The following is a 26,265-nucleotide window of genomic DNA, read 5'->3' as shown; positions in this document are numbered from 1 at the left end:
CCAGCGCCGCCGCCACCACGCGACTGGAGGTACTGCCCCGCCCACCTTTTGAGTCATGTGATGTCATTGTCCTCACTTCCTGCTCTCCATCTGCAGGACACACTCAGGTCCAAAAGAGTCGCCATCAGGAAACTTCAGGAAGAACTGGACCGCCAGTGTCAGGTCAGCTGACTGCCACTCATGTGTGTGTGTGAGACGCCTACTCAGTGACCTTTGACCTGCAGGAGTACAACAAGACCCTCCAGAGGTGTCGAGAGCAACTTGAGGCGTTGAGCGTCCCGTCCTACGACTTCCTTCTCACACCCGCTGAGCTCATCCTGAGTGGCCAGAAGCATCCAGAACCTGCCCGCTGATGCCTGCTACAACTTGTGGGAATAAAAGGGTCAAAGGTCATGTTTCAGGGTGGTGCTTGTTGCCTGGGTTACAAAGACCAAGGCCAGCGTGAGGAAGTGGACTTTCAAAGTTGAAAAGAGGCGAGCGTGCGTCAACTTTATTTCCCACACAACGCCGGCGAGGCGCTCAGCTGGTTCCGTGACGGCCGCACTCGAACACGCCTTTCTTGAAGAAGGGCGACAGCTCGCACACGGAATGTTTGGAAAGGTGCAACGTTCCGTCTGCCTCCGCACACAGCGGCGATCCTGACGACGTCAGCATCACGCCGAACAGACTCCTCAAGTACCGCTGACACACACACACACACACGTTTGTACATACATACATACATACATACATACATACATACACACACACATGTACATACATATATATACATACACACACATACATACATACATACACACACACGTGTACATACATATATATATACATACATACACACACATACATACATACATACATACACACACACGTGTACATACATATATATATACATACATACACACACATACATACATACATACACACACACGTGTACATACATATATATATACATACATACACACACATACATACATACATACATACATACACACACACACACACACGTGTACATACATATACACACACATGTACATACATATATATACATACACACACACGTGTACATACATATACACACATGTACATACAGACACACATGTACATACAGACACACATATGTATATACATACACACACATGTACATACATACACACATATGTACACAGACACATGTATATACATACACACACACACACACAGAGAGACACACACATGTACATACATACAGACATATGTACATACATATTTATAAATGCACAAACACACATATGTACATACATATAATACGAGAGAGAGAGAGAGGTACATACATATATTATGTGCACATACACATTTATAAACACACACGCGCACACATACGCGTGTGCGTGCGCGCGCACACACACACACACACACACACACAGAGAGAGAGAGAGAGAGATACACAGACATATATGTACATACATATATTATGTGCACATACACAGGCACACACACGTACATACACAGACATATATGTACACATACACATTTATAAACACACGCACATACATACATATAATACGCGCGTGCGCGCACAAACACACACACACACAGAGCGAGAGAGACACACACACACACATGTACATACATGTGCATACACAGACATATATGTACATACATATATTATGTGCACATACACATTATAAACACACGCGCACACACATGTACATACATATAATACGCGCGCACACACACACACATACATACACAGACGTATATGTACATACATATAATATGCGCACATACACATTTATAAACACACACATACGTACATATACATACACAGACACACACGTGCATATATAGACAGACATACATGTACATACACACACACACACACACATACACACATGTACATACACAAACGTATATGCGCATACATATAATATGCGCACATACACATTTATACACACACACACATACATATACATACACAGACACACACGTACATATATAAATAGACAGACACACATGTACATACACAGACACATACGTACATACATATAATACGCACGCACACACACACACACACACGGGATATTTAGCCAATGAAAAGCGTGAGATGATGCAATGCAGATGAGGATGATGTCATACCTCCAGGTGGTTCCTGCGTTCAGCGACCATTCTTTCATCTTTGTTCCCAAATAGTTTCTTGGGAGGAAATTCCAGCGCTGCCAGCTGGAATGACGGCATCCCATAATGATTACATTGATTAATATTAATAACACGATTAATATTAACAATATTGATAACGTTATGAATAATAATATTATGAATATAATTGGTAACATTATGAATAATAATATTATGAATAATAATAAAATTAACAATATAAATTTTCTACCGCTTGTCCCTATGAAGATAACATTATGAATAATATGTACAATATGAATGATAACATGATTAATATGAATGATAATGACATGATTAATAACAATAATGACATGAATAATAACATTATGAATGATATTAATTATAATAGTGTGTGAATGTTGTCTATCTGTGTTGGCCCTGTGATGAGGTGGTGACTTGTCCAGGGTGTACACCGCCTTCCGCTAAAATGCAGCTGAGATAGGCTCCAGCACCCCCCGCGAACCCGATAGGGACAAGCGGTAGAAAATGGATGGATGGATAATATTATTAATAATGGAATTATGAAAATGGATGGATAGATTAATAATAATGACGTGGAGTTTGCATGTTCTCCCCGTGACTGCGTGGGCTTCCTCCCACCTCCAAAGACACGCACCTGGGGATAGGCCCTGCCCACCTACAAAGACACGCACCTGGGGATAGGCCCTGCCCACCTACAAAGACACGCACCTGGGGATAGGCCCTGCCCACCTACAAAGACACGCACCTGGGGATAGGCCCCGCCCACCTCCAAAGACATGCACCTGGGGATAGGTTGATTGGCAACACTAAATGGTCCCTAGTGTGTGAATGTTGTCTGTCTTTGATGAGGTGCTGACTTGTCCAGGGTGTACACCGCCTTCCACCTGAATGCAGCTGAGATAGGCTCCGGCACCCCCGTGATCCCAAAAGGGACAAGTGGTAGAAAATGGATGGATGATGGACATTATGAATAATACTAATGATAATAACATGAATAATAATAATAATAATGACAATATGAATAATAATATTGACATCATGAATAATAATTATGATAATAGTAATGATATTATGAATAATAATAATAATGACAATGACATTTTTATTTTTTGTCTGCCTTGGCACTTGGGAGGAGGTGGTCGCATATTTGTTCCCTCTCTGTCTCTCCCTGCTTGCTCTCTTTGTCTTGTCTACACTTTTTGGAGCCTCTTTCTGTGCGCTGTCCTCCCAACATGGAATTGATTAGCTGGACTCTCGACTCAATTGACAAAATCTTCTTGATGAGGAAGAGAGGTTCTGATGAAAGCATAGCTGCGGGCTAGGTGAGAGACTCCTAGGAGAAGTGGACAATCTTGTGTGGACATCTCCCCATTTGGAAGTGTGATGGCGGGGCATCTGCTGATTGGGCTGGGCATTGCCCTGGTGTATCCATGGCAGCCATTCAAGGAGCCCAAAGGCTTGGGTCGAGCTGTGGGATCACAGACTGTGGCCATTTCTGAACTAAATGGCAAGATTGGATCACATCATGGAGAGGTTTGCTGGACTGGAAACAATAGGATTGAGAGCTGGCATGGACGATTAGAGCAGGGAGGCCATGAAAATGTCTGCTCGCCTGGAAAACAACATTCCTAATCTGCGATATGACTCCCCTGAATGGCCTTGACGCTGCTGAGAAACAGAAGCAACATCCCCGAAGGACACCTCAGCGAGGGACGCTCTGACTACCCTCCCTCCCTCCTCAACTCCCGGGAGTTGAACTTTGCCTGCCGGGCCTACAGACACAACAACAACTCACCCTGAACGATGGGCATATGCACACCTCTAACCCCACCACTGCTTATTTCCCTTGGGGCGATGGACGGAGCAGCGAAGCTTACAGTAGCGGTTGGCTTTCGTGCCTCCCCCCTCTGCCGCGAGTTTTGTTGATTAACGTGTTTATGTGTGCTATGGCTATGAGTTTTTTTTCCTTGGCCTCAGTCTGGACCCCCGTCCTGGAGTCCAGCCTTTGACTGAATTTTTTTTTTTTAGTCCCCCCCTTCCCCTATGTACACCTGTTTCTCACCTTTTTTTTTTTTTTTTTTAAAGGGGTGCTGGACTGTCTGGCTGACCCGTCAGTGATCCGGTTCTGTCTCCCTGTAATGTTTCATCCTGTTCTGCCTCCCTGTGATGTTTGATCCTATTCAGTCTCCCTGTAATATTTGATCCCGTTCTGTCTCCCTGTAATGTTTGATCCCGTTCTGTCTCCCTGTAATGTTTGATCCCGTTCTGTCTCCCTGTAATGTTTCATCCCGTTCAGTCTCCCTGTAATGTTTGGTCCCGTTCTGTCTCCCTGTAATGTTTCATCCCGTTCTGTCTCCCTGTAATGTTTCATCCCGTTCAGTCTCCCTGTAATGTTTGGTCCCGTTCTGTCTCCCTGTAATGTTTCATCCCGTTCAGTCTCCCTGTAATGTTTGGTCCCGTTCGGTCTCCCTGTAATGTTTGGTCCCGTTCGGTCTCCCTGTAATGTTTGGTCCCGTTCTGTCTCCCTGTAATGTTTCATCCCGTTCTGTCTCCCTGTAATGTTTCATCCCGTTCTGTCTCCCTGTAATGTTTGGTCCCGTTCTGTCTCCCTGTAATCTTTCATCCCGTTCAGTCTCCCTGTAATGTTTGGTCCCGTTCGGTCTCCCTGTAATGTTTGGTCCCGTTCGGTCTCCCTGTAATGTTTGGTCCCGTTCGGTCTCCCTGTAATGTTTGGTCCCGTTCGGTCTCCCTGTAATATTTGGTCCCGTTCGGTCTCCCTATAATGTTTGGTCCCGTTCGGTCTCCCTGTAATGTTTGATCCCGTTCGGTCTCCCTGTAATGTTTGATCCCGTTCTGTCTCCCTGTAATGTTTGGTCCCATTCGGTCTCCCTATAATGTTTGGTCCCGTTCGGTCTCCCTGTAATGTTTGATCCCGTTCTGTCTCCCTGTAATGTTTGATCCCGTTCTGTCTCCCTGTAATGTTTGATCCCGTTCTGTCTCCCTGTAATGTTTGATCCCGTTCTGTCTCCCTGTAATGTTTGATCCCGTTCTGTCTCCCTGTAATGTTTCATCCCGTTCTGTCTCCCTGTAATGTTTCATCCTGTTCAGTCTCCCTGTAATGTTTCATCCCGTTCAGTCTCCCTGTAATGTTTGATCCCGCTCTGTCTCCCTGTAATGTTTGGTCCCGTTCTGTCTCCCTGTAATGTTTCATCCCGTTCTGTCTCCCTGTAATGTTTCATCCCGTTCTGTCTCCCTGTAATGTTTCGTCCCGTTCAGTCTCCCTGTAATGTTTGATCCCGTTCTGTCTCCCTGTAATATTTGATCCCGTTCTGTCTCCCTGTAATATTTGATCCCGTTCGGTCTCCCTGTAATGTTTGGTCCCGTTCTGTCTCCCTGTAATGTTTGATCCTGTTCTGTCTCCCTGTAATGTTTTGTCTGATCTTGAATGGGATTGTGCTGAAAATGTCATTTCCGCTCGGGATCAATAAAGTACTATCTAATCTAATCTAATAAATAATATTAATGATAATAATAATAATGACATTATGACTAATTATCATCATGGCTCACCTGAGGATATTTACCCCTGAGGCTGTGGTGCATCTCTCGGAAGCGGCTGTAGCGGCGGAACACGGTCCACGTGTCGTCTTGCACGCTCATCTGCGGGCACACGGCGACTTTTGACCTCTGAGGACACATCACTGACCTTGATGAAGACCACTGACCTTGACCTCAAACTCAAAGTGCTCGTCCTTGCCTTGACCCCGAAGGACGTAGCGAGGGATGTAAACACAGATCCGCTGGTCAGAACCGCCACTGACCGGAGCGCACGCCGGCTGCTGGTTGCCAGGAGACAAGACGTGTGGACGGATCAGAACCAAAGAAAAGAAGAGGCCTACTTCTTGTCTCATCTATTTATTTTTTACTGACAATCCTTTTTGAAGAACACTTTGTCCTCTAAAACGGACCAGAACCAGGTCGTGTTTGGCCTTTCAGCCACACAGGTGCTGGACTAAGATGGCGACTTCTGGCGTGCAACCAAAGGACAGCTTCCAGGACTGCTGGTGATGGCTCGGTGGGTTCTTGAAGACCATCTGAACCAGCATACAATCGTGTCTTCGCCTCAGCAGCACACGGTGGACGTCCTTACGGTGCCGCAGGTCCAGGACCTGGAAGTGCCGTTGGACTGGAAGGAGAACAGATCCTGGCGGTTCCGGGGGAAAGACCATGTCCTCCTGCAGCAGAACTATGTGAGTGTCCGTTAGGAAGAACTGCAAAATGGCGTCCGGGTCCGTGCAGCTGGACCTGGTGCTGGTGAAGAGGAGAGGTCGGATGGCGGCCAGTAAGGGCTTGTCAGGACCGGCCATGTTGCCGTGAACCACGTAGAGCAGGTCCGCTAGAACCCGCTTGAACTTGGAGGTGATGATGAGGCGGTCCAGAACGATGTCAGGAACCTTGGCAGTCCAGTCCAGAGACAGAACCATGAGGTCATGGTCTAACAACGGCTCACCTTTGACCAACTCATAGAACTTCTCTGGGTGGACGGCGTTCAGAAGAGCCCTGCAGAACTCCTGCGTGAGGTCCTTGCTGTGGGTGAAGACCACCAGGAGGACGTCCTCACAGGCGCCCAGCAAGCACACGTATTGTCCCGCCAGGCTGATCTGGACCTGCCGGATCTTGCCGAGACCCAAACGCTGGGAAGCAGCTAAGGCGTCTTCAGAACCACTGCCACTTGTGACCACAGTTAGCTCTTTTTCCGACACCAGCAGGCACGCCGCTTGGGGGCGGAGCATCCCGGTGCTGGCCGTTCTCAGCCAGAAAACGCTCAGCATCGGGCCAACCTGCCAGCACGGCGCCAGAGAGGCCAAAGTCTCCAGCATTTTGTGTGTGGGTAACGCCTGGAGTCGGCCCAAAGCTGGCGGCATCAGAACCAGATTCTGGCAGAAGATGTGAGGACTGGAGTTCTTCACACAAGACACAGAACCTTTGGCCAGATTGGACCAGTCCACACGGTCTTTTGTCACATTCATCAAATGGACTTTGTGTTCTCCTGCTGGTTCTGCAACATGTTCTGCTGTGGGCTGCCTGAGACTGTGGATCAGTTCTTTGGACATTCGGGTCACGTAGTGGGACAGCAAGTCTCGCACGCCAACATCGTGAATGATGTCCCGCGTCACCTGCAGACCCATACCGGCGGTTCTGTACGCCTCACACAACTTCCCAGCAAAGTAGCCCAAACTGTAGCTGGTCTTAGGTTCTAAGAGGACCTTTTCGCCATCACAGGGTTCCTCTGAGTCAGACCTCTGGTGGGAACAAGTTCTGGTCAGCCACTCGGGAGAAGCCGAGTCACATGACCGTGACCGGACCGCAGCGTGAGGTCTAACATCAGGGTCCAGGTGCTCAGTCACATGATCCAAGCTGGTTCTGGTACACATTTGGTGCTCTATGTCTTTCTCCGCCCACAACTCAAACGGGAACGCCTGCTCTTGATCGCGGGTCGTTAGTTCTGCACAAAGGTCCTGCTGGACTTCAAGAAGGTTTTTCTGTGCACAAGAGCAGTGATGTCATCATCCAGCAGCGCCGTCCTTCATGCAGCCCACAGAACCTTCATTGGACCCAGCAGAGATCGCCACATGCAAATTAGTCTGAGGGTCAATAGTGCTGAGTGGACAGAACCAACATGCGCTGACAGGGTCCACTTCAGATTAAGTTCTGGTCCTCTTTCATTTCATTACGGATTGGAAGGATTAATTTCAAGTGATTGGCGTCAGATCAACACACACAACCAAGATGGACAGTGATGGACAGTGATGGAGAATGATTAACAGAGGACACTTGATTAGGTACGTGATGACAACTCACCTCATATTTGGACTTTGGAGGATTATTCTTATTTGGCAGTTTGTCTTCCTGTAAGAAGAAGAGCAAAGTCCATGTACTTCTCTAGATGATGACTCCTCACTCAACTGGCAGCTGAGTGGTGTTGACAACAACAAGAAGACTCATCATTGTCATGTGACATGCATTTGAATATCACAGCAGATCATAGCAACACATATACATGCAGAGATGCCCCCTAGTATACTGTTGATCCCAAGTAGGATTTAAGCTGTTAATATTACTTATATTGTATTCATAATCATCCATCCATCTTCTTCCACTTATCCGAGGCCGGGTCGCGGGGGCAACAGCCTAAGCAGAGAAGCCCAGACTTCCCTCTCCCCGGCCACTTCGTCCAGCTCCTCCCGGAGGATCCCGAGGCATTTCCAGGCCAGCCAGGAGACATAGTCTCTTCAATATGTACTGGGTCTTCCCCATGGCCTCCAACCGGTCGGACGTGCCCTGACCAGATGACCAAACAACCTCATCTGGCTCCTCTCCACATGGAGAAGCAGCAGCTTTACTCTGATCTCCTCCCGGATGACAGAACTTCACCCTATCTCTAAGGGAGAGCGTGTAGCCGTCATCTTGTCCTTTCAGTCATAACCCAAAGCTCATGACCATAGGTGAGGATGGGAACGTAGATCAACCGGTAAATTGAGACCTTTGCGTTCCGGCTCAGCTCCTTCTTTACCACTACCGACTGATACAACGTCCGCATCACTGCAGACGCCGCACCAGTCCGCCTGTCGATCTCACGATCTACTCTTCCCTCACTCGTGAACAAGATCCCGAGGTACTTCAACTCCTCCACTTGGGTCAGGATCTCCTCCCTTCTCCGGGTGCGAACCATGGACTTGGGCTTGGAGGTGCTGATTCCCATCCCAGTCGCTTCACACTCGTAAGAGCTGAAGATCCTGGCCAGATGAAGCCTTCGGGACCACATCATCTGCAAAAAGCAGAGACCTAATCCTGCAGCCACCGAACCGGATTCCCTCAACGCCAAGAAATTCTGTCCATAAAAGTTATGAACAGAATCGGTGACAAAGGGCAGCCTTGGTGGAGTCCAACCCTCACTGGAAATGGGTCAGACTTACTGCTGGTCATACAGGGAGCGGACCGCCACAATCAGACAGTCCAATACTCTCTGAGCACTCTCCACAGGACTTCCTGAGGGACACGGTCGAATGCCTTCTCCAAGTCCACAAAACACATGTAGACTGGTTGGGCAAACTCCCATGTACCCTCAAGGACCCTGCCGAGAGTGTAGAGCTGGTCCACAGTTCCACGACAAGGAAGAAAACCACACTGTTCCTCCTGAATCCGAGGTTCGACTATCCAGCATAGCCTCCTCTCCAGCACACCTGCATGGACCTTACCGGGAAGTCTGAGGAGTGTGATCCCACGATAGTTGGAGCACACCCTCTTAAAGAGAGTCACCACCACCCCGGTCTGCCAATCCAGAGGCCCCGCCCCCGAAGTCCACGAAATGCTGCAGAGGCTTGTCAACCAACACAGCCCCACAGCATCCAGAGCCTTAAGGGACTCTGGGAGGATCTCATCCTTCTGCCACCAAGGAGCTTTTTAACTACCTGGGCAACCTCAGCCCCAGAAATAGAAGAGATTAAGGTATGTGATTGTAATGTATATAATAGAATGATGTCATATAATGATAGACAGCCACACAGAGCCTGCCCCCCCACCCACCTGGAGAGACAGGCCATTCAGGAGGTTGATGTTGCGTAGCCTCCTCTGCACCTCCTCCTCAATGTAGGCGCTGATTCTGTTACCAAGACAACGTGAGGAGGACGACCAGAGCTGTGTGGTTCTGATCCGACAGTTCATACCTGTGGTCTGAGAGCGGCTGAAGTGTGTTCAGGTGAGTCGTGTAGTTCCCCTCGGTGCGCATGTCCTGCTCCTCCCTGTCACAGACATATGGTCATCTGGCGTTTCTAATAAAGTGGCTAGGTGCTCACCCACCCGTGTGCTCCTTGCTCCTCCAAGGAGGTGCAGCGTCTGAGGGCCCAGTGCCTCCTCTCCAGCCGGCCCACTGCCTCCTCCATGGCCTCCTGCTGCTGCTTGTCTTTGGACTCCAGGATCTCCTTCTCCTTGCGCCTCACATTTTCTTCTTGGCGGCCCACGTCGGCAGTGAACCGGAGGTTCTCCTGGAGGTGCAGGAGGTGCCGAGCGTTGGCCCGGTGCAGCTCCAGCTTGTCCTCCTTCTCCTGCAGCTCCTTCTCCACCTGGTACAGGAGCTCCTGTGGGCCGGGAGGACTGTCGAGCACCTCCTCCGCTCGCTGCTTCTCAAGGGCCAGTGCCGGGAGAAGGTTCTGAGTTACGCTCCTCAGCTGGCGCTGCTTGGAGTGCAGCTCCTGCTCCTCCTTCAGGTTGCGGGACAGAGGGAGCATAGAGGCAACCTCCTTCTCCAAACCTTCTTTCCACCGCTGAAGCGTCTCCTCGAGGCGCGCCAGCTCCTCCACCTGAGCTCCTTTAAAGTCGGTGTAGCGGGTGCAAGCATTCCCTGCCTCCACACTGCCGTCTCCCGCCTCCTCGGCCCGTAGAAGTACCTCCTTGATGTCTGCCAGCGATCGATGCTCCTCCTCAAGGCGGCCTGCCTCCTCCTGGCTCTGCAGGAAGACCTCCTCTTCCTCCCTCAGCTGCTCCTGCAGCCTCCCAAACAGGCTGAGGTGCTCCTTTTCCTGCTCCTGCAGGCGCCTCCTCTCAGTCTCCAGACGCACGTGCTGCTCCTCACGCTCCCTCTGCAGCTCCTCCAGCTCTCGGTATATCTCCTTCTGTTCGTCATCTTGCTCCGAACCTCCCTGCACCTCCTGGAGCCGGGAGCGTCGATCCTCAAAGCGCTGCTTCTCCTCCAGGAGGTGGCGCAGGAGGCTCTCCATGTCCTGATTGCGGCGGCGAAGGCTCTCCTCCTGGCGCAGGATCCTCTGATGCACCTCCTCAAACTCTTTGCGCTGGCTCTCCACCTCCTGCTGGAGGCGTTGCAGCTCCACCTTCTCGCTCTGCTGCTTGGCCTCCATCTCCTTGATCAGCCTCCTGCGGGGACGTGACAAGCGCCATCAGTTTCCAGGGCAACCGTCGGTAAGGCACCTCCTCACCTCTTCACCTCCAACTTGTCCAGCTCCTCGCGTTGCTGACGCTCAAACTCCAGCCTGTACACGTCAAACAAGGAACTCGGTCAAAAAAAGCGCAAAGACAAGGAATACAAGCCGGTGGCGGACACGGACAGGATGTCAAGGTGGGCACAGACAGGAAGTGGACGTCTACCCGCTGGGTGGGGGCGAACAGAGCAGCACGTTTTCATCACCCGTGTTGCCATGGCAACGGGATGTGCTGCCGAGACTCACCCTGGGTTGTACAGCATGACGGTGGACAGGTTCTCGCAGGACTGGGACAGGTCGCTCATGGACAGACTGAAGGAGGACAGCAGGCCACTCTGAGGGGTCAAGCGGGGACAGGGTTGGACCAGATGGGACAGCGCGGGGACCCGCCCGCGCCGAGACTCACTTTGCGTTTCTCTCGCAGCTTGGCCGCCTCTTTGGGGTGGTTGAAGCGGAACATGTTGGTTCTGCCCAGCAGGATGACGGCACCTGTGCGAGAACCGGTGTGAAGCAGGGCGAGGACTAAGACGAGGACGAGGGCGGCCGCTCACCTTGATTGAGCGGAGTGGGCGCGGTCACCTGGACCCCATTGACACAACACTGAGCCCTGCTGAGCGGTACCAGCGTCACAGTGCCGTTCTGGTTCTCAAACACGCAGTGCTCGGTCTCCAGGTCTAAACCGTGCAGAACTGTAGTGGGCGCAAGATCACAGGACATGTCCTCAGTGTACTTCCATATTTATGTTTATATTGGTTTTATATTTATTTATTTTTTGTTTTTATTCAGTCATTGGTGGAGCTAAGGATAATATTTGAATATTGTTTTTAATATTGTTGTGCAGCACTTTGGAAACATTTTTGTTGTTTAAACATGCTATATAAATAAAGTGGATTGGATTGAAAAAGCTCTTCTTCCTTCAGTCGCATTGACACTGAGGGATGATAGCGACTCACTGATGTCCTGCTCTGTGGACGCGTCCTCTCTGCCCACGTGCGTGCGTCCCTCCTGAACCCAGACAAGAGAAAGACATCACTGTTGGGACTCGCCGTGTCCCTTTGGGGACGAGCGGACCTTAAGGTGGTACAAGATGATGCCGGTGCTGAGGAGGTCGTCGTCGATGCCGATGAGGTGAGGCAGCTCGGAGTCCAGGACCACGCCGATGCCCTCCTTCCTCAGCGCCAACGTCTCCTCCTGTGGACAGGCGCCCGCTCTCGTCACGTGGACCACACACACAGGTCTCTGTGGACACTACCTTGAGGATGTTCTGGGTTTCATTCCACTTGTTGGTCCACTCTTTAGTCAACTCCAGCACCTACACACACACACACACACACACACACATGGTTGTAGGTGTGTGGAAAGGTCAAAGGTCAGGGCATTTAAAGGGGAACATTATCACAATTTCAGAAGGGTTAAAACCATTAAAAATCAGTTCCCAGTGGCTTATTTTATTTTTCGAAGTTTTTTTCAAAATTTTACCCATCACGCAATATCCCTAAAAAAAAGCTTCAAAGTGCCTGATTTTAACCATCGTTATATACACCCGTCCATTTTCCTGTGACGTCACATAGTGATGCCGATACAAACAAACATGGCGGCTAGAACAGCAAGGTATAGCGACATTAGCTCGGATTCAGACTCGGATTTCAGCGGCTTAAGCGATTCAACAGATTTCGCATGTATTGAAACGGATGGTTGTAGTGTGGAGGCAGGTAGCGAAAACCAAATTGAAGAAGAAACTGAAGCTATTGAGCCATATCGGTTTGAACCGTATGCAAGCGAAACCGACGAAAATGACACGACAGCCAGCGACACGGGAGAAAGCGAGGACGAATTCGGCGATCGCCTTCTAACCAACGATTGGTATGTGTTTGTTTGGCATTAAAGGAAACTAACAACTATGAACTAGGTTTACAGCATATGAAAAACATTTGGGAATAACATGCACTTTGAGAGTGCAGACAGCCCAGTTTTCATCAATTAATATATTCTGTAGACATACCCTCATCCGCTCGGGGGTCTGGCGGCAGATTTCTTTGACTTTATCGTTGGAAATGCATCTGCTTTGAGTGTCGCAGGATATCCACACATTCTTGCCATCTCTGTCGTAGCATAGCTTTCGTCGGTAAAGTGTGCGGAACAAACGTCCAATCTCTTGCCACTTTCGCATCTTTGGGCCACTGGTGCAACTTGAATCCGTCCCTGTTCGTGTTGTTACACCCTCCGACAACACACCGACGAGGCATGATGTCTCCAAGGTACGGAAAACAGTCGAAAAAACGGAAAATAACAGAGCTGATTTGACTCGGTGTTTGTAATGTGTTTGAGAAAATGGCGGATTGCTTCCCGATGTGACGTCATGTTGTGACGTCATCGCTCCGAGAGCGAATAATAGAAAGGCGTTTAATTCGCCAAAATTCACCCATATACAGGTAAAAGCCAGTAAATTAGAATATTTTGAAAAACTTGATTTATTTCAGTAATTGCATTCAAAAGGTGTAACTTGTACATTATATTTATTCATTGCACACAGACTGATGCATTCAAATGTTTATTTCATTTAATTTTGATGATTTGAAGTGGCAACAAATGAAAATCCAAAATTCCGTGTGTCACAAAATTAGAATATTACTTAAGGCTAATACAAAAAAGGGATTTTTAGAAATGTTGGCCAACTGAAAAGTATGAAAATGAAAAATATGAGCATGTACAATACTCAATACTTGGTTGGAGCTCCTTTTGCCTCAATTACTGCGTTAATGCGGCGTGGCATGGAGTCGATGAGTTTCTGGCACTGCTCAGGTGTTATGAGAGCCCAGGTTGCTCTGATAGTGGCCTTCAACTCTTCAACTCAGGAAACAGAGTGGACCGACACCAGCAGATGACATGGCACCCCAAACCATCACTGATGGTGGAAACTTTACACTAGACTTCAGGCAACGTGGATCCTGTGCCTCTCCTGTCTTCCTCCAGACTCTGGGACCTCGATTTCCAAAGGAAATGCAAAATTTGCATGGTTGGGTGATGGTTTGGGGTGCCATGTCATCTGCTGGTGTCGGTCCACTCTGTTTCCTGAGATCCAGGGTCAACGCAGCCGTCTACCAGCAAGTTTTAGAGCACTTCATGCTTCCTGCTGCTGACCTGCTCTATGGAGATGGAGATTTCAAGTTCCAACAGGACTTGGTGCCTGCACAAAGCGCAAAATCTACCCGTGCCTGGTTTACGGACCATGGTATTTCTGTTCTAAATTGGCCCGCCAACTCCCCTGACCTTAGCCCCATAGAAAATCTGTGGGGTATTGTGAAAAGGAAGATGCAGAATGCCAGACCCAAAAACGCAGAAGAGTTGAAGGCCACTATCAGAGCAACCTGGGCTCTCATAACACCTGAGCAGTGCCAGAAACTCATCTACTCCATGCCACGCCGCATTAACGCAGTAATTGAGGCAAAAGGAGCTCCAACCAAGTATTGAGTATTGTACATGCTCATATTTTTCATTTTCATACTTTTCAGTTGGCCAACATTTCTAAAAATCCCTTTTTTGTATTAGCCTTAAGTAATATTCTAATTTTGTGACACACGGAATTTTGGATTTTCATTTGTTGCCACTTCAAATCATCAAAATTAAATGAAATAAACATTTGAATGCATCAGTCTGTGTGCAATGAATAAATATAATGTACAAGTTACACATTTTGAATGCAATTACTGAAATAAATCAAGTTTTTCAAAATATTCTAATTTACTGGCTTTTACCTGTAGAGTTCGGAAATCGATTAAAAAAATATATGGTCTTTTTCCTGCAACATCAAGGTATATATTGACGCTTACATAGGTCTGGTGATAATGTTCCCCTTTAAGGGTCATACTCACTCTGGCTTCGTTCTGGTGCAGCTTCTCCTCCATGCTGAGCGCAGTGGGAGAGTCCAGCATAGCAATCTGAACGACAACATCAACAAGCCCATGGTCACAACACTGATGGTTACCATGGCAACAAGGGCAGCCTCGCGGTCACCTGGTTGCCCTCCACCAGCAGCGCCCTCAGTCGGGCGATTTCCGCCCGCAGTTCCCTAATCAGCCTGACGTTGGCGTCCTCGTTGATGGTGGGCTTGTTGATGATGTTCTTGGCGCGGTTGGCGTAGCGCAGCGTGCTGAGCGTCTCGCCGTAGTTGACGTCGGCAGGGGAGACGGCTGCGAAGGAGAAGGCGGATTACGGCTCGGGGTGGCGAGGACTTTCTGCTGAAAAGGCGTCTCACTGGCGATCATGATGGTCTTGGAGTTGCCGCCCAGGCTGTCCTTCAGCAGCCATGTGAGCACAGAGTCTCTGTACGGCACGAAGACACACTTCCTCTTCTGGTTGCTGTTGACGCCGTCCTGCGGCAAATCAGCTGCTCCCCAGCAGGAAACGGGAGTCAGTAAGCATCCCTTTGCTCTGTGTGTGTGTGTGTGTGTGTGTGTGTGTGTGTGTGTGTGTGTGTGTGTGTGTGTGTGTGTGTGTGTGTGTGTGTGCGTGCCTGACCCAGAGCCGAGATGACGTTGCCCAGGCTGACCAGAGACTTGTTGATGTTGCCGCCTTCGGTCAGCCGGACCCCTGTTGCCCCGGTGGAGTCCGCCCGCTCGCTGCCAGCCAGGTCAACCAGGTGGATCTTGCTGAGCGTCTCACTGGGCATCTCAGCATCAAACTTGGCCTGCAGGGGGCGATGTTGTTGATACATTGATTGAAGAAGAAGATGGTTTAGATTTATATAGCGCAGTCAAGTCACTTTCAACAAGGAGGAAAGAAAAACAAAAGCAAATACAGATATTAAATATTAATTACAAAAAAAAAAAGAAATTAATTACCGTATTTTCCGCACTATTAGCCGCACCTAAAAACCACAAATTTACTCAAAAGCTGACAGTGCGGCTTATAACCCGGTGCGCTTTATATATGGATTAATATTAAGATTCATTTTCATAAAGTTTAGGTCTCGCAACTACGGTAAACAGCCGCCATCTTTTTTCCCCGTAGAAGAGGAAGTGCTTCTTCTTCTACGGTAAGCAACCGCCAAGGTAAGCACCCACCCCCATAGAAGAAGAAGCGCGCGGGTATTACGTTTCATTTCCTTTGTGTGTTTACATCTGTAAAGACCACAAAATGGCTCCTACTAAGCGACACACTGTGGTTCTAGCTTGCCATGCTAATGGCCAGAAACTTCCACCCATGGTGATATTCAAAAGGAAGACCTTGCCAAAAGAGAACTTTCCAGCCGGCGTCATCATAAAAGCTAACTCGAAGGGATGGATGGATGAAGAAAAGATGAGCGAGTGGTTAAGGGAAGTTTACGCGAAGAGGCCGGGTGGCTTTTTTCACGCAGCTCCGTCCATGTTGATATACGACTCCATGCGCGCCCACATCACAGATGGTGTCAAAAAACAAGTGAAGCACACAAATACAACACTCGCCGTCATTCCGGGTGGATTAACCAAAGAACTCCAACCGCTCGATATTGGTGTCAACAGGGCATTTAAAGCATGACTGCGAACGGCGTGGGAACAATGGATGACCGAAGGCGAACACACATTCACTAAGACAGGGAGACAGCGCCGGACGACATACGCCAACATCTGCCAGTGGATCGTAAATGCCTGGGCGGATATTTCGGTCTCAACTGTGGTCCGAGCTTTCCGGAAGGCAGGATTCACGGAACTGCTGGAAAAACAACAGCGACACTGACTCTGATGACTTCGACGAGACGGAGCCGGCCATTTTGGATCCCGTATTCGCCCAACTTTTTAATTCGGACACCGTAGGAGAAGAATTCGAGGGATTTATGAATGAAGAATAACTTCAGAAAGTGAGTGTTATGTTTATTTTGTGTGTTGTGACATTAACGTTCGAGCAACATTAAGTTATTGCTATTGCTCTGCACTATTTTGAATTTTACTATGTTTGTGATTGCACATTTGCACATTACCGTACATTTTGGGAGTGAACAGAGTTGTTAGAACGCTGGTTTTTAATATATTATTAAAGTTTGACTGACCTATCTGACTGTTTTTTTGACATTCCTTTAGCGCAGTTAGATGCGGCTTATAACACGGGGCGGCTTATAGGTGGACAAAGTTTTGAAATATGCCGTTCATTGAAGGCGCGGCTTATAACACGGGGCGGCTTATGGTGCGGAAAATACGGTATGTGTGATGTGGCCCTCAAAGAAAACGAGTTTGACAGCCCCATAGACATGTTAGACGCACATTATTGAGATAGACATTTTCACACTACACTAATACGTCCATGGTGTGATGCGGCGGGAAGGTAGGAGGTGCTGACCTGCGTGAAGTTGATGGTGAAGATGGCGTGCGAGCGGCTGCTGACGTCATTCATGCCGGTGCTGGCGGTGGTGCGCTTGATGTTTCCCGCCTCCATCAGCTCCTCCACGTCGCTGTAGTTCTGGACCAGGTGTTTGGACAGATCTGCGGTCAGGGGGCAACGTCATGGAATGCGAGTTCTAGTCGGCGCTCGTGCAGCAGTGAGCGCGACCCCGGCGAGTGTCCCCTGACCTTCTACGTAGGGTCCGTCCTTTGGGTGCTCCCTCACCCTTAGGTTGTACGTCTGAGTGGACTTCCTTCTCAGCAGGTCCCTCACGCGCTCGTTGTAGATCTCCAAGTAGCTGCAAGGAGACCAAGGCGTTAGCCACGCGCTCCCGTGCACCCTCAAACACAACTCAGTGCAGGTCACCTGACTTCAGTGCGAAAAGAAGCTTCGTCCCATCGTGTGGAGTCAGCGATGCGGCTGAACAAGCCTTCGCAGATCCTGGGGATCAAACCCGCGTCTCCCTGCAAGACACAAAATGCAAACGTCACTTCTGAAAACTGTTTAGTGCAAAGATTCTCAAACTGCGGTACACGTACTATTAGTGGTCCGCCAAAGAATCAATGAAATATTCAAACTCAGTGTTACTGTTCAAACTGTGTGTAATGTGACAGTGGGCAAAATATTAAATATACTACCGGTAGTTAAATAAAACCTTTGCCTTGTTTTTATGAATATTTAGGCTTACTACGCTACTGTATTTTATTGATGTCATTATGGTGGTACTTGATGAATACTTAGGTCCACTACATTACTGTATTTGTAATGTTGTCATTATGGTGGTACTTGATGAATACTTAGGTCTACTACATTATTGTATTTTTAATGTTGTCATTATGGTGGTACTTGGTGAATACTTCGGTCTACTACATTACTGTATTTAATGTAGTCATTATGGTGGTACTTGATGAATACTTAGGTCTACTACACTACTGTATTTAATGTTGTCATTATTGTGAAACTTAATGAATACTTAGGTCTACTACACTACTGTATTTAATGTTGTCATTATGGTGGTACTTGATGAATACTTAAGTCTACTACACTACTGTATTTTAATGTTGTCATTATGGTGGTACTTGATGAATACTTAGGTCTACTACAATACTGTATTTAATGTTGTCATTATGGTGGTACTTGATGAATACTTAGGTCTACTACACTCCTGTATTTAATGTTGTCATTATGGTGGTACTTGATGAATACTTAAGTCTACTATACTACTGTATTTTAATGTTGTCATTATGGTGGTACTTGATGAATACTTAAGTCTACTACACTACTGTATTTTAATGTTGTCATTATGGTGGTACTTGATGAATACTTAAGTCTACTACACTACTGCATTTTAATGTTGTCATTATGGTGGTACTTGATGAATACTTAAGTCTACTACACTACTGTATTTTAATGTTGTCATTATGGTGGTACTTGATGAATACTTAAGTCTACTACACTACTGTATTTTAATGTTGTCATTATGGTGGTACTTAATGAATACTTAAGTCTACTACACTACTGTATTTTAATGTTGTCATTATGGTGGTACTTAATGAATACTTAGGTCTACTACACTACTGTATTTTAATGTTGTCATTATGGTGGTACTTGTAGAGCCAAGTGGTTTCTGAGGTGGTCGTTTGAGATCCACTGTCTAAGTCTTCTGTCTTCACGTGGACTGACATGAACGCACAAAGTCTCACCACACACACACACACACACACACACACACACACACACAGGAATGTGTCATTACTGGGTTTCCCATCATGGTGTAGGACTTCCCAGATCCCGTCTGACCGTAAGCGAAGACACAGGCGTTGTAGCCCTCAAACGCCGCCTTCAGCACATCAGAGCCTAAATCTCTGAAGACCTGAGAAGCAGGACAAAAAAGCAAAGTAGAAGATTTACGACCAGGGCTGGAACTTTATGGCAATTACTCTGATTCATATTGAAATCACCATTAATAACACAACTATTCACTAATTGGAAAACATGACTGTTTATTGTACAAATCAAAACCCAACTTTAAATATGATTTAAAAAAGAACAACGAATATAAATTAGTAACAAATAAACAAGTAAGCTCCAGCACCCCCCCAGGACCCAGTAAGGGACAAGCGGTAGAAAATGGATGGATGGATGGATGGATAAACAAGTAAAGTAATAATAGCAAGAGCAATAAATTAAAATAATATAATAAAATAATTAAATGCAGTTTTTCCCGTTTCCATTTATTTTGTATTCTGTTTTTCACCCTTTACCCAAATGTCACCACTATAGAGTGTGTGCTTTTTGTGTCATCGATAAAATGTAATAAAATGCAAAAATCCTCACATTTATGGTGCAATACAATACCAGTATATTAAGTCAAAGCATAACAATTGTGTAAATGTCTCAATAAGTGCTTTATGTATATTATGCTTGTGTTTCTTGAAACTTTTATTTTGTTAGCAAAGTCAGACCGGATGTTGTGCATAGCGCTGTTATTGTGAAGGGGGGGAAGTGTGTGTTGTTTTGTACATTGATGTTCCATCCATGATGTCGTTCACAACAACACAACAGATGAGATGTGTTGCGTGTGTATGATTGTTTGTAAATTGATGTTGCATCCATGATGTCGTTCACAACCACACAACAGATGATGTGTTGTGTGTGTATGATTGTTTGTACGTTAATGTTACATCCATGATGTCGTTCACAACCACACAACAGATGAAATGTGTTGTGTGTGGATGATTTTTTTGTACATTGATGTTACACCCATGATGTCGTTCACAACAACACAACAGATAAGATGTGTTGTGTGTGTATGATTGTTTGTACATTGATGTTACATCCATGATGTCGTTCACAACAACACAACAGATGAGATGTGTTGTGTGTGTATGATTGTTTGTACGTTGATGTTACATCCATGATGTCGTTCACAACCATACAACAGATGATATGTGTTGCGTGTGTATGATTGTTTGTACATTGATGTTACACCCATGATGTTGTTCACAACAACACAACACAACAGATGAGATGTGTTGTGTGTGTATGATTGTTTGTACATTGATGTTACAGCCATGATGTTGTTCACAACAACACAACACAACAGATGAGATGTGTTGTGTGTGTATGATTGTTTGTACATTAATGTTACATCCATGATGTCGTTCACAACAACACAACAGATGAGATGTGTTGTGTGGGTATGATTGTTTGTACATTGATGTTACATCCATGATGTCGTTCACAACAACACAACAGATGAGATGTGTTGTGTGTGTATGATTGTTTGTACATTGATGTTACATCCATGATGTCGTTCACAACAACACAACAGATGAGATGTGTTGTGTGTGTATGATTGTTTGTATATTGATGTTACGTCCATGATGTCGTTCACAACAAAACAGATGAGATGTGTTGTGTGTGTATGATTGTTTATACATTGATGTTACATCCATTATGTCGTTCACGACAACACAACACAACAGATGAGATGTGTTGTGTGTGTATGATTGTTTGTACATTGATGTTACATCCATGATGTCGTTCACAACCACACAAACACAACAGATGAGATGTGTTGCGTGTGTATGATTGTCTGTACGTTGATGTTACATCCATGATGTCGTTCACAACAACACAACAGATGAGATGTGTTGTGTGGGTATGATTGTTTGTACGTTGATGTGATACCCATGATGTACACAACAGATGAGATGTGTTGTGTGTGTATGATTGTTTGTACATTGATGTTACATCCATGATGTCATTAACAACACAACAGATGAGCTGTGTTGTGTGTGTATGATTGTTTGTACGATGATGTTACATCCATGATGTCGTTCACAACAACACAACAGATGAGATGTGTTGTGTGTGTATGATTGTTTGTACATTGATGTTACATCCATTATGTCGTTCACGACAACACAACACAACAGATGAGATGTGTTGTGTGTGTATGATTGTTTGTACATTGATGTTACATCCATGATGTCGTTCACGACAACACAACACAACAGATGAGATGTGTTGTGTGTGTATGATTGTTTGTACATTGATGTTACATCCATGATGTCGTTCACAACCACACAACACAACAGATGAGATGTGTTGCGTGTGTATGATTGTTTGTACGTTGATGTTACATCCATGATGCCGTTCACAACACAACAGATGAGATGTGTTGTGTGTGTATGATTGTTTGTACATTGATGTTACATCCATTATGTCGTTCACAACAACACAACACAACAGATGAGATGTGTTGTGTGTGTATGATTGTTTGTACATTGATGTTACATCCATGATGTCGTTCACAACCACACAACACAACAGATGAGATGTGTTGCGTGTGTATGATTGTTTGTACGTTGATGTTACATCCATGATGTTGTTCACAACAACACAACACAACAGATGTGTTGTGTGTGTATGATTGTTTGTACATTGATGTTACATCCATGATGTCGTTCACAACAACACAACAGATGAGATGTGTTGTGTGTGTATGATTGTTTGTACATTGATGTTACATCCATGATGTCGTTCACAACAACACAACAGATGAGATGTGTTGTGTGTGTATGATTGTTTGTACATTGATGTTACATCCATGATGTCGTTCACAACCACACAACACAACAGATGAGATGTGTTGTGTGTGTATGATTGTTTGTACGTTGATGTTACATCCATGATGTCGTTCACAACCACACAACACAACAGATGAGATGTGTTGTGTGTGTATGATTGTTTGTACATTGATGTTACATCCATTATGTCGTTCACAACAACACAACAGATGAGATGTGTTGTGGGTGTATGATTGTTTTTGCTAGCTTTAGCATGCTAGTTTCAAGTGTCTGTCTCTACATTGTTTAGTTTCGGGGATGAAAGAGCAGTATCGGACACGTTATTTTACCAAACAATGACAACATTTCACTCACATGTATGCCAATTTCCCTGATATTCTGTTTTATTGGCCAATTAAGTGATTCCGTCCGTGGTTACGTCAACACGAAAATCATATGGCTTTACTTTTTTTGGTTGAGTTTAGTGATTATTGATTAGGCATACCATAGCTGTGTCAAATAAAAAGTAGCAAACATGGTGACATCCCAAACTTCTAGTAGACGTGGTTTGGTTTCACTCATCCGTTCCACTGTATTTACAATCCTTTCTACCACCCCTTTAAAAGTCATGTTTCATAGTTAGTTAACTCTTACTTTGTCCTGAGAGACGAAGGTGGAGCTCTTACAATCGGCAGAGTCGTAGGAAAAGTCGTACGTGAAGGTCTTTGTCCGAACCCTCGTGGAGTCCCCCGAGACGCCTTCAGGGAACTTCGAAAGTAGACAAGACAATCAGATGCTTTTCAGGCTGGAGTCAATTCTGAGCAGAAGGTTGCAGAAGTACCTTCAGGTTGGTGATGGTGGTTTTGGCACCGTCCATCTGGATGATGCATTTGGCCATCAGCTCTTTCTCCCTGAAGGAAGAACATCTTCAGGAAGGTGGACAACACCAGAATGCCTACACATTCTGTAGATGTCATCTTGTCCCAACATCACATTATCCCTTCAGGTTTGCATCCCAACTGATAGAAGAGATGCTAAAGTCCACCTGCGGTATTTTCTACTGTTTAGCTGGCATCTAATCAGCGTGTTGCTGTCAAATATTCACCACCTGTGGTGATAACACTTGGCTTTTTGGGGGAGAAAAAGACAATACGAAGAGTGAATGGTAACACTTGACCGAGCAAGGGTTCAGGTTCAAATGAAACATGTTCCATTTGAAAGACGCGCAATGAAAACATTGCTTTGGAACCAACTCACCGTCTGTCCACTTGATCTACTTGACACTCCTGTGGGGAAACTTTGATTTGATCAGAAAAATAAGACAAAAATCCGCAGCTTATTCCAAAATGATCGTGTGTCTGTCTCCTATGTAATTGCGTTCTGGAATAATGTTGTGAATGACATCTGCTGGGTCAAGACGTGGTCCCTTCCTAACAGCTATTTACTTAGCAACAAAGTCAAAGAGATATCTTTTAAAATCATTCATGGTTATTACCCTGTAAAGACTGTGATGGTTAGATACAAGAAGGACATTGATGTTACCTGCATCTTATGTAACATGCAGGTTGCACCTTATGTTACCTGCACCTTATGTAACATGCATCCAGAGACTGTTTACCACCTGTTTTGGACTTGTGAAAGCACTCCATCACTATGGCAGGCATCTGTCGCTTCATCCTGGACAATATTCATGACAAATGTGTGCTTTGTTTTAAAGATGTACTATTTGGATTTACACTGTATGAAAACATTTTTTTAACGAATTTTACCTTTGCAACCTCATTATACTATTGGCTAAGTTTTATATTCATAAATGTAAGTTTCTCAATACCCGACCTGTTTTTTGTGCCTTTAAAAAAGAATTACAACTGATTGATTGATTGATTGATTGATTGAAACGTGTATTAGTAGATGTCACAGTACAGTACATATTCCGTACAATTGACCACTAAATGGTAACACCCCAATAAGTTTTTCAACTTGTTTAAGTCGGGGTCCACCTTAATCAATTCATGGTACAAATATATGTGTACAGCTCTGGTAATGGGTACAGTTGCACCCACCTGCACAAATGTACTTCAAAATGTAACAATCAAAATAAATATGACTTTTTTTTTGTTTACTAGGGCATGCATATATAATATGCATTAGTTTGACCATTTAAAATCCACGATAATAAAAAGGAGATGCTTGGAAATAGCATAAAAATGCCCCAAAAACTTGGAAAAACGCGTTACTTTTTGGTGTAACCATCATGAGCGTTCTTCTGTTCAGGTATATTTCTTTTATATTTTGATAAATCATCATATTTATGTATTACTAAATTTAAATAGGTATTGATCAATCTTTAAGCGGTGTGTATTTGATTTCAGTTTGCTTTTGACATCTTATTTAGAATTGTTCTTGAAACTTTAACAACCTTGTGTTGCGCTCATGATGGCGTAACCAAACTAGATTTCATTTAATGATCTTATTTTGAATATTTATTCCCTTTTTTACATTTAGTATATTTAAATATTAATTTATAAACATTGAATACATTTCAAATATCAATAAAATGCAATTGCCTTAATCTTATAGGGTAATGTTTAGTTACACCAAGTCATGAGCGTAACACTAAGCTTCATCAATTTGACTTGTAATATCTCTAATTCTGGTGGTGTTTTATGCTTTTTTCTTTTTGGAACACGTACTATACGTATAATACAATAAAGTCCCATATAAATTTATGTTTCTAGCAATACTTTAATTTTGCCTTTGAAAGTAACACTCCAATGTCCGTTAGTAGAGCTGTACACCTATGTATCATTACTTTAGTACATGATATTCACTGCTATGCAGTATCATTACTTTAGTACATGATATTCACTGCTATGTAGTATCATTACTTTAGTACATGATATTCACTGCTATGTAGTATCATTACTTTAGTACATGATATTCACTGCTATGTATCATATGTATTACTTTAGTCCATGATGTTCCCTGCTATGTATCATATGTATTACTTTAGTACATTATATTCACTGCTATGTATCATATGTATTACTTTAGTCCATGATATTCCCTGCTATGTATCATATGTATTACTTTAGTCCATGATGTTCGCTGCTATGTATCATATGTATTACTTTAGTACATTATATTCACTGCTATGTATCATATGTATTACTTTAGTCCATGATATTCCCTGCTATGTATCATATGTATTACTTTAGTACATGATATTCACTGCTATGTATCATATGTATTACTTTAGTACATTATATTCACTGCTATGTATCATATGTATTACTTTAGTCCATGATATTCCCTGCTATGTATCATTTATTTAGTACATTATATTCACTGCTATGTATCATTACTTTAGTACATGATATCCACTATGTATCATTACTTTAGTACATGATATTCACTATGTATCAATGATATACATAAAGTCCCATATTTTATATGGGACTTTGTTGTATTATATATAATACAATAAAGTCCCATATAAAATTATGCTTCTAGCAATACTTTAATTTTGCCTTGGAAAGTAACACCCCAATGTCCATTAGTGGAGCTGTACACATATACTATCATCATAATACAGTCACCACACAAGTTAATCATCAGAGTATATACATTTAATTATTTACAATCTCTATCAAACTCTACGTAAAATACTCTCTACCTCTAACAACCAAAAAGCTGTGAAAACGACGATGCTGTGTTCTAAATTTAAATTATTTACTGAAATTGAGTGAGCCTATGCTTTGCACTTTGTTTTATATATATATATAAATGTATATATATATCATTCGATTTTAGTTACTTCATTGAGTAACTGGCGCTGTTTTGTACTGTTTTTGTACTTACTTTGATTATTATTTCTCAACTGTTTGTAAATGTTGAAATGTATAAATAAAGGTTTATTTCAAAAAAACTCACCGTCTGTCCATGGGTCTGACCCGGACAGCCACCCGGACAGACGCCATAGCACATCCCGCGTCTCGTCCGCTCCGGTCGGTGTAAGAAGGCAGCGGCTAGTTAGCTTAGCATGAATTAAAGTCCCGACAACCAAAGCTCTGGCAGCACACAAACAAGGCGAGTGGACGGAAGGTCTCTTGATGCGCGACCGGAACCGGCGGAGGTCCTGCGGGCCGGAGGACACGATTAGCCGGCTAGCTTGTTTTGCTCGGCCGGAGAGAGTGAACTTCTTC

General features: G+C 44.9%; 2 protein-coding genes across 5 annotated transcripts in view; one reads left to right on the top strand and one right to left on the bottom strand.

The window, feature by feature from the left end:
- The window catches only part of LOC133624445 (dynein regulatory complex subunit 4-like), a 12,188-nt gene extending 11,795 nt beyond the window's left edge, over nt 1–393 (top strand). The window contains exons 9-11 of the mRNA XM_061988004.2: nt 1–29; nt 97–162; nt 225–393. The exon at nt 1–29 is cut by the window's left edge and continues 181 nt beyond it. Of these exons, the coding sequence (XP_061843988.2) occupies nt 1–29; nt 97–162; nt 225–353 (224 nt within the window). The 3' untranslated portion in view covers nt 354–393. The remainder of the gene's footprint in view (nt 30–96; nt 163–224) is intronic.
- A 118-nt stretch (nt 394–511) lies between these two features.
- kif16ba (kinesin family member 16Ba) lies at nt 512–26,265 on the bottom strand. 4 transcript variants are annotated; one of them, XM_061987996.2, is made up of 26 exons: nt 25,994–26,265; nt 22,902–22,971; nt 22,715–22,828; nt 19,243–19,359; nt 17,853–17,950; nt 17,675–17,784; nt 17,445–17,587; nt 15,651–15,819; nt 15,388–15,519; nt 15,147–15,322; nt 15,005–15,070; nt 12,385–12,444; nt 12,204–12,323; nt 12,086–12,137; nt 11,684–11,821; nt 11,539–11,621; nt 11,379–11,467; nt 11,130–11,183; nt 9,997–11,067; nt 9,864–9,938; nt 9,724–9,799; nt 7,999–8,046; nt 5,862–5,975; nt 5,707–5,796; nt 2,116–2,199; nt 512–681 (listed from the first exon to the last, which is right to left on the bottom strand). In XM_061987996.2, the coding sequence occupies exons 1-26, from the start codon at nt 26,038–26,040 to the stop codon at nt 520–522; spliced, it is 3,558 nt and encodes a 1,185-aa protein (XP_061843980.2). In that variant the 5' UTR covers nt 26,041–26,265; the 3' UTR covers nt 512–519. The 4 variants fall into 4 exon arrangements, with proteins under 4 accessions (XP_061843980.2, XP_061843981.2, XP_061843979.2 ...); XM_061987997.2 differs by having other exon boundaries at nt 5,862–5,972; XM_061987995.2 differs by lacking the exons at nt 512–681; nt 2,116–2,199; nt 5,707–5,796; nt 5,862–5,975 and adding an exon at nt 6,036–7,679.

This window comes from Nerophis lumbriciformis, linkage group LG27 (genome assembly GCF_033978685.3).
Source record: "Nerophis lumbriciformis linkage group LG27, RoL_Nlum_v2.1, whole genome shotgun sequence".
In the NCBI taxonomy this organism is placed as follows: domain Eukaryota; kingdom Metazoa; phylum Chordata; class Actinopteri; order Syngnathiformes; family Syngnathidae; genus Nerophis; species Nerophis lumbriciformis.
The sequence above is the reverse complement of the archived record's forward strand: the minus strand, read 5'-3'. Positions and strand labels throughout refer to the sequence as shown.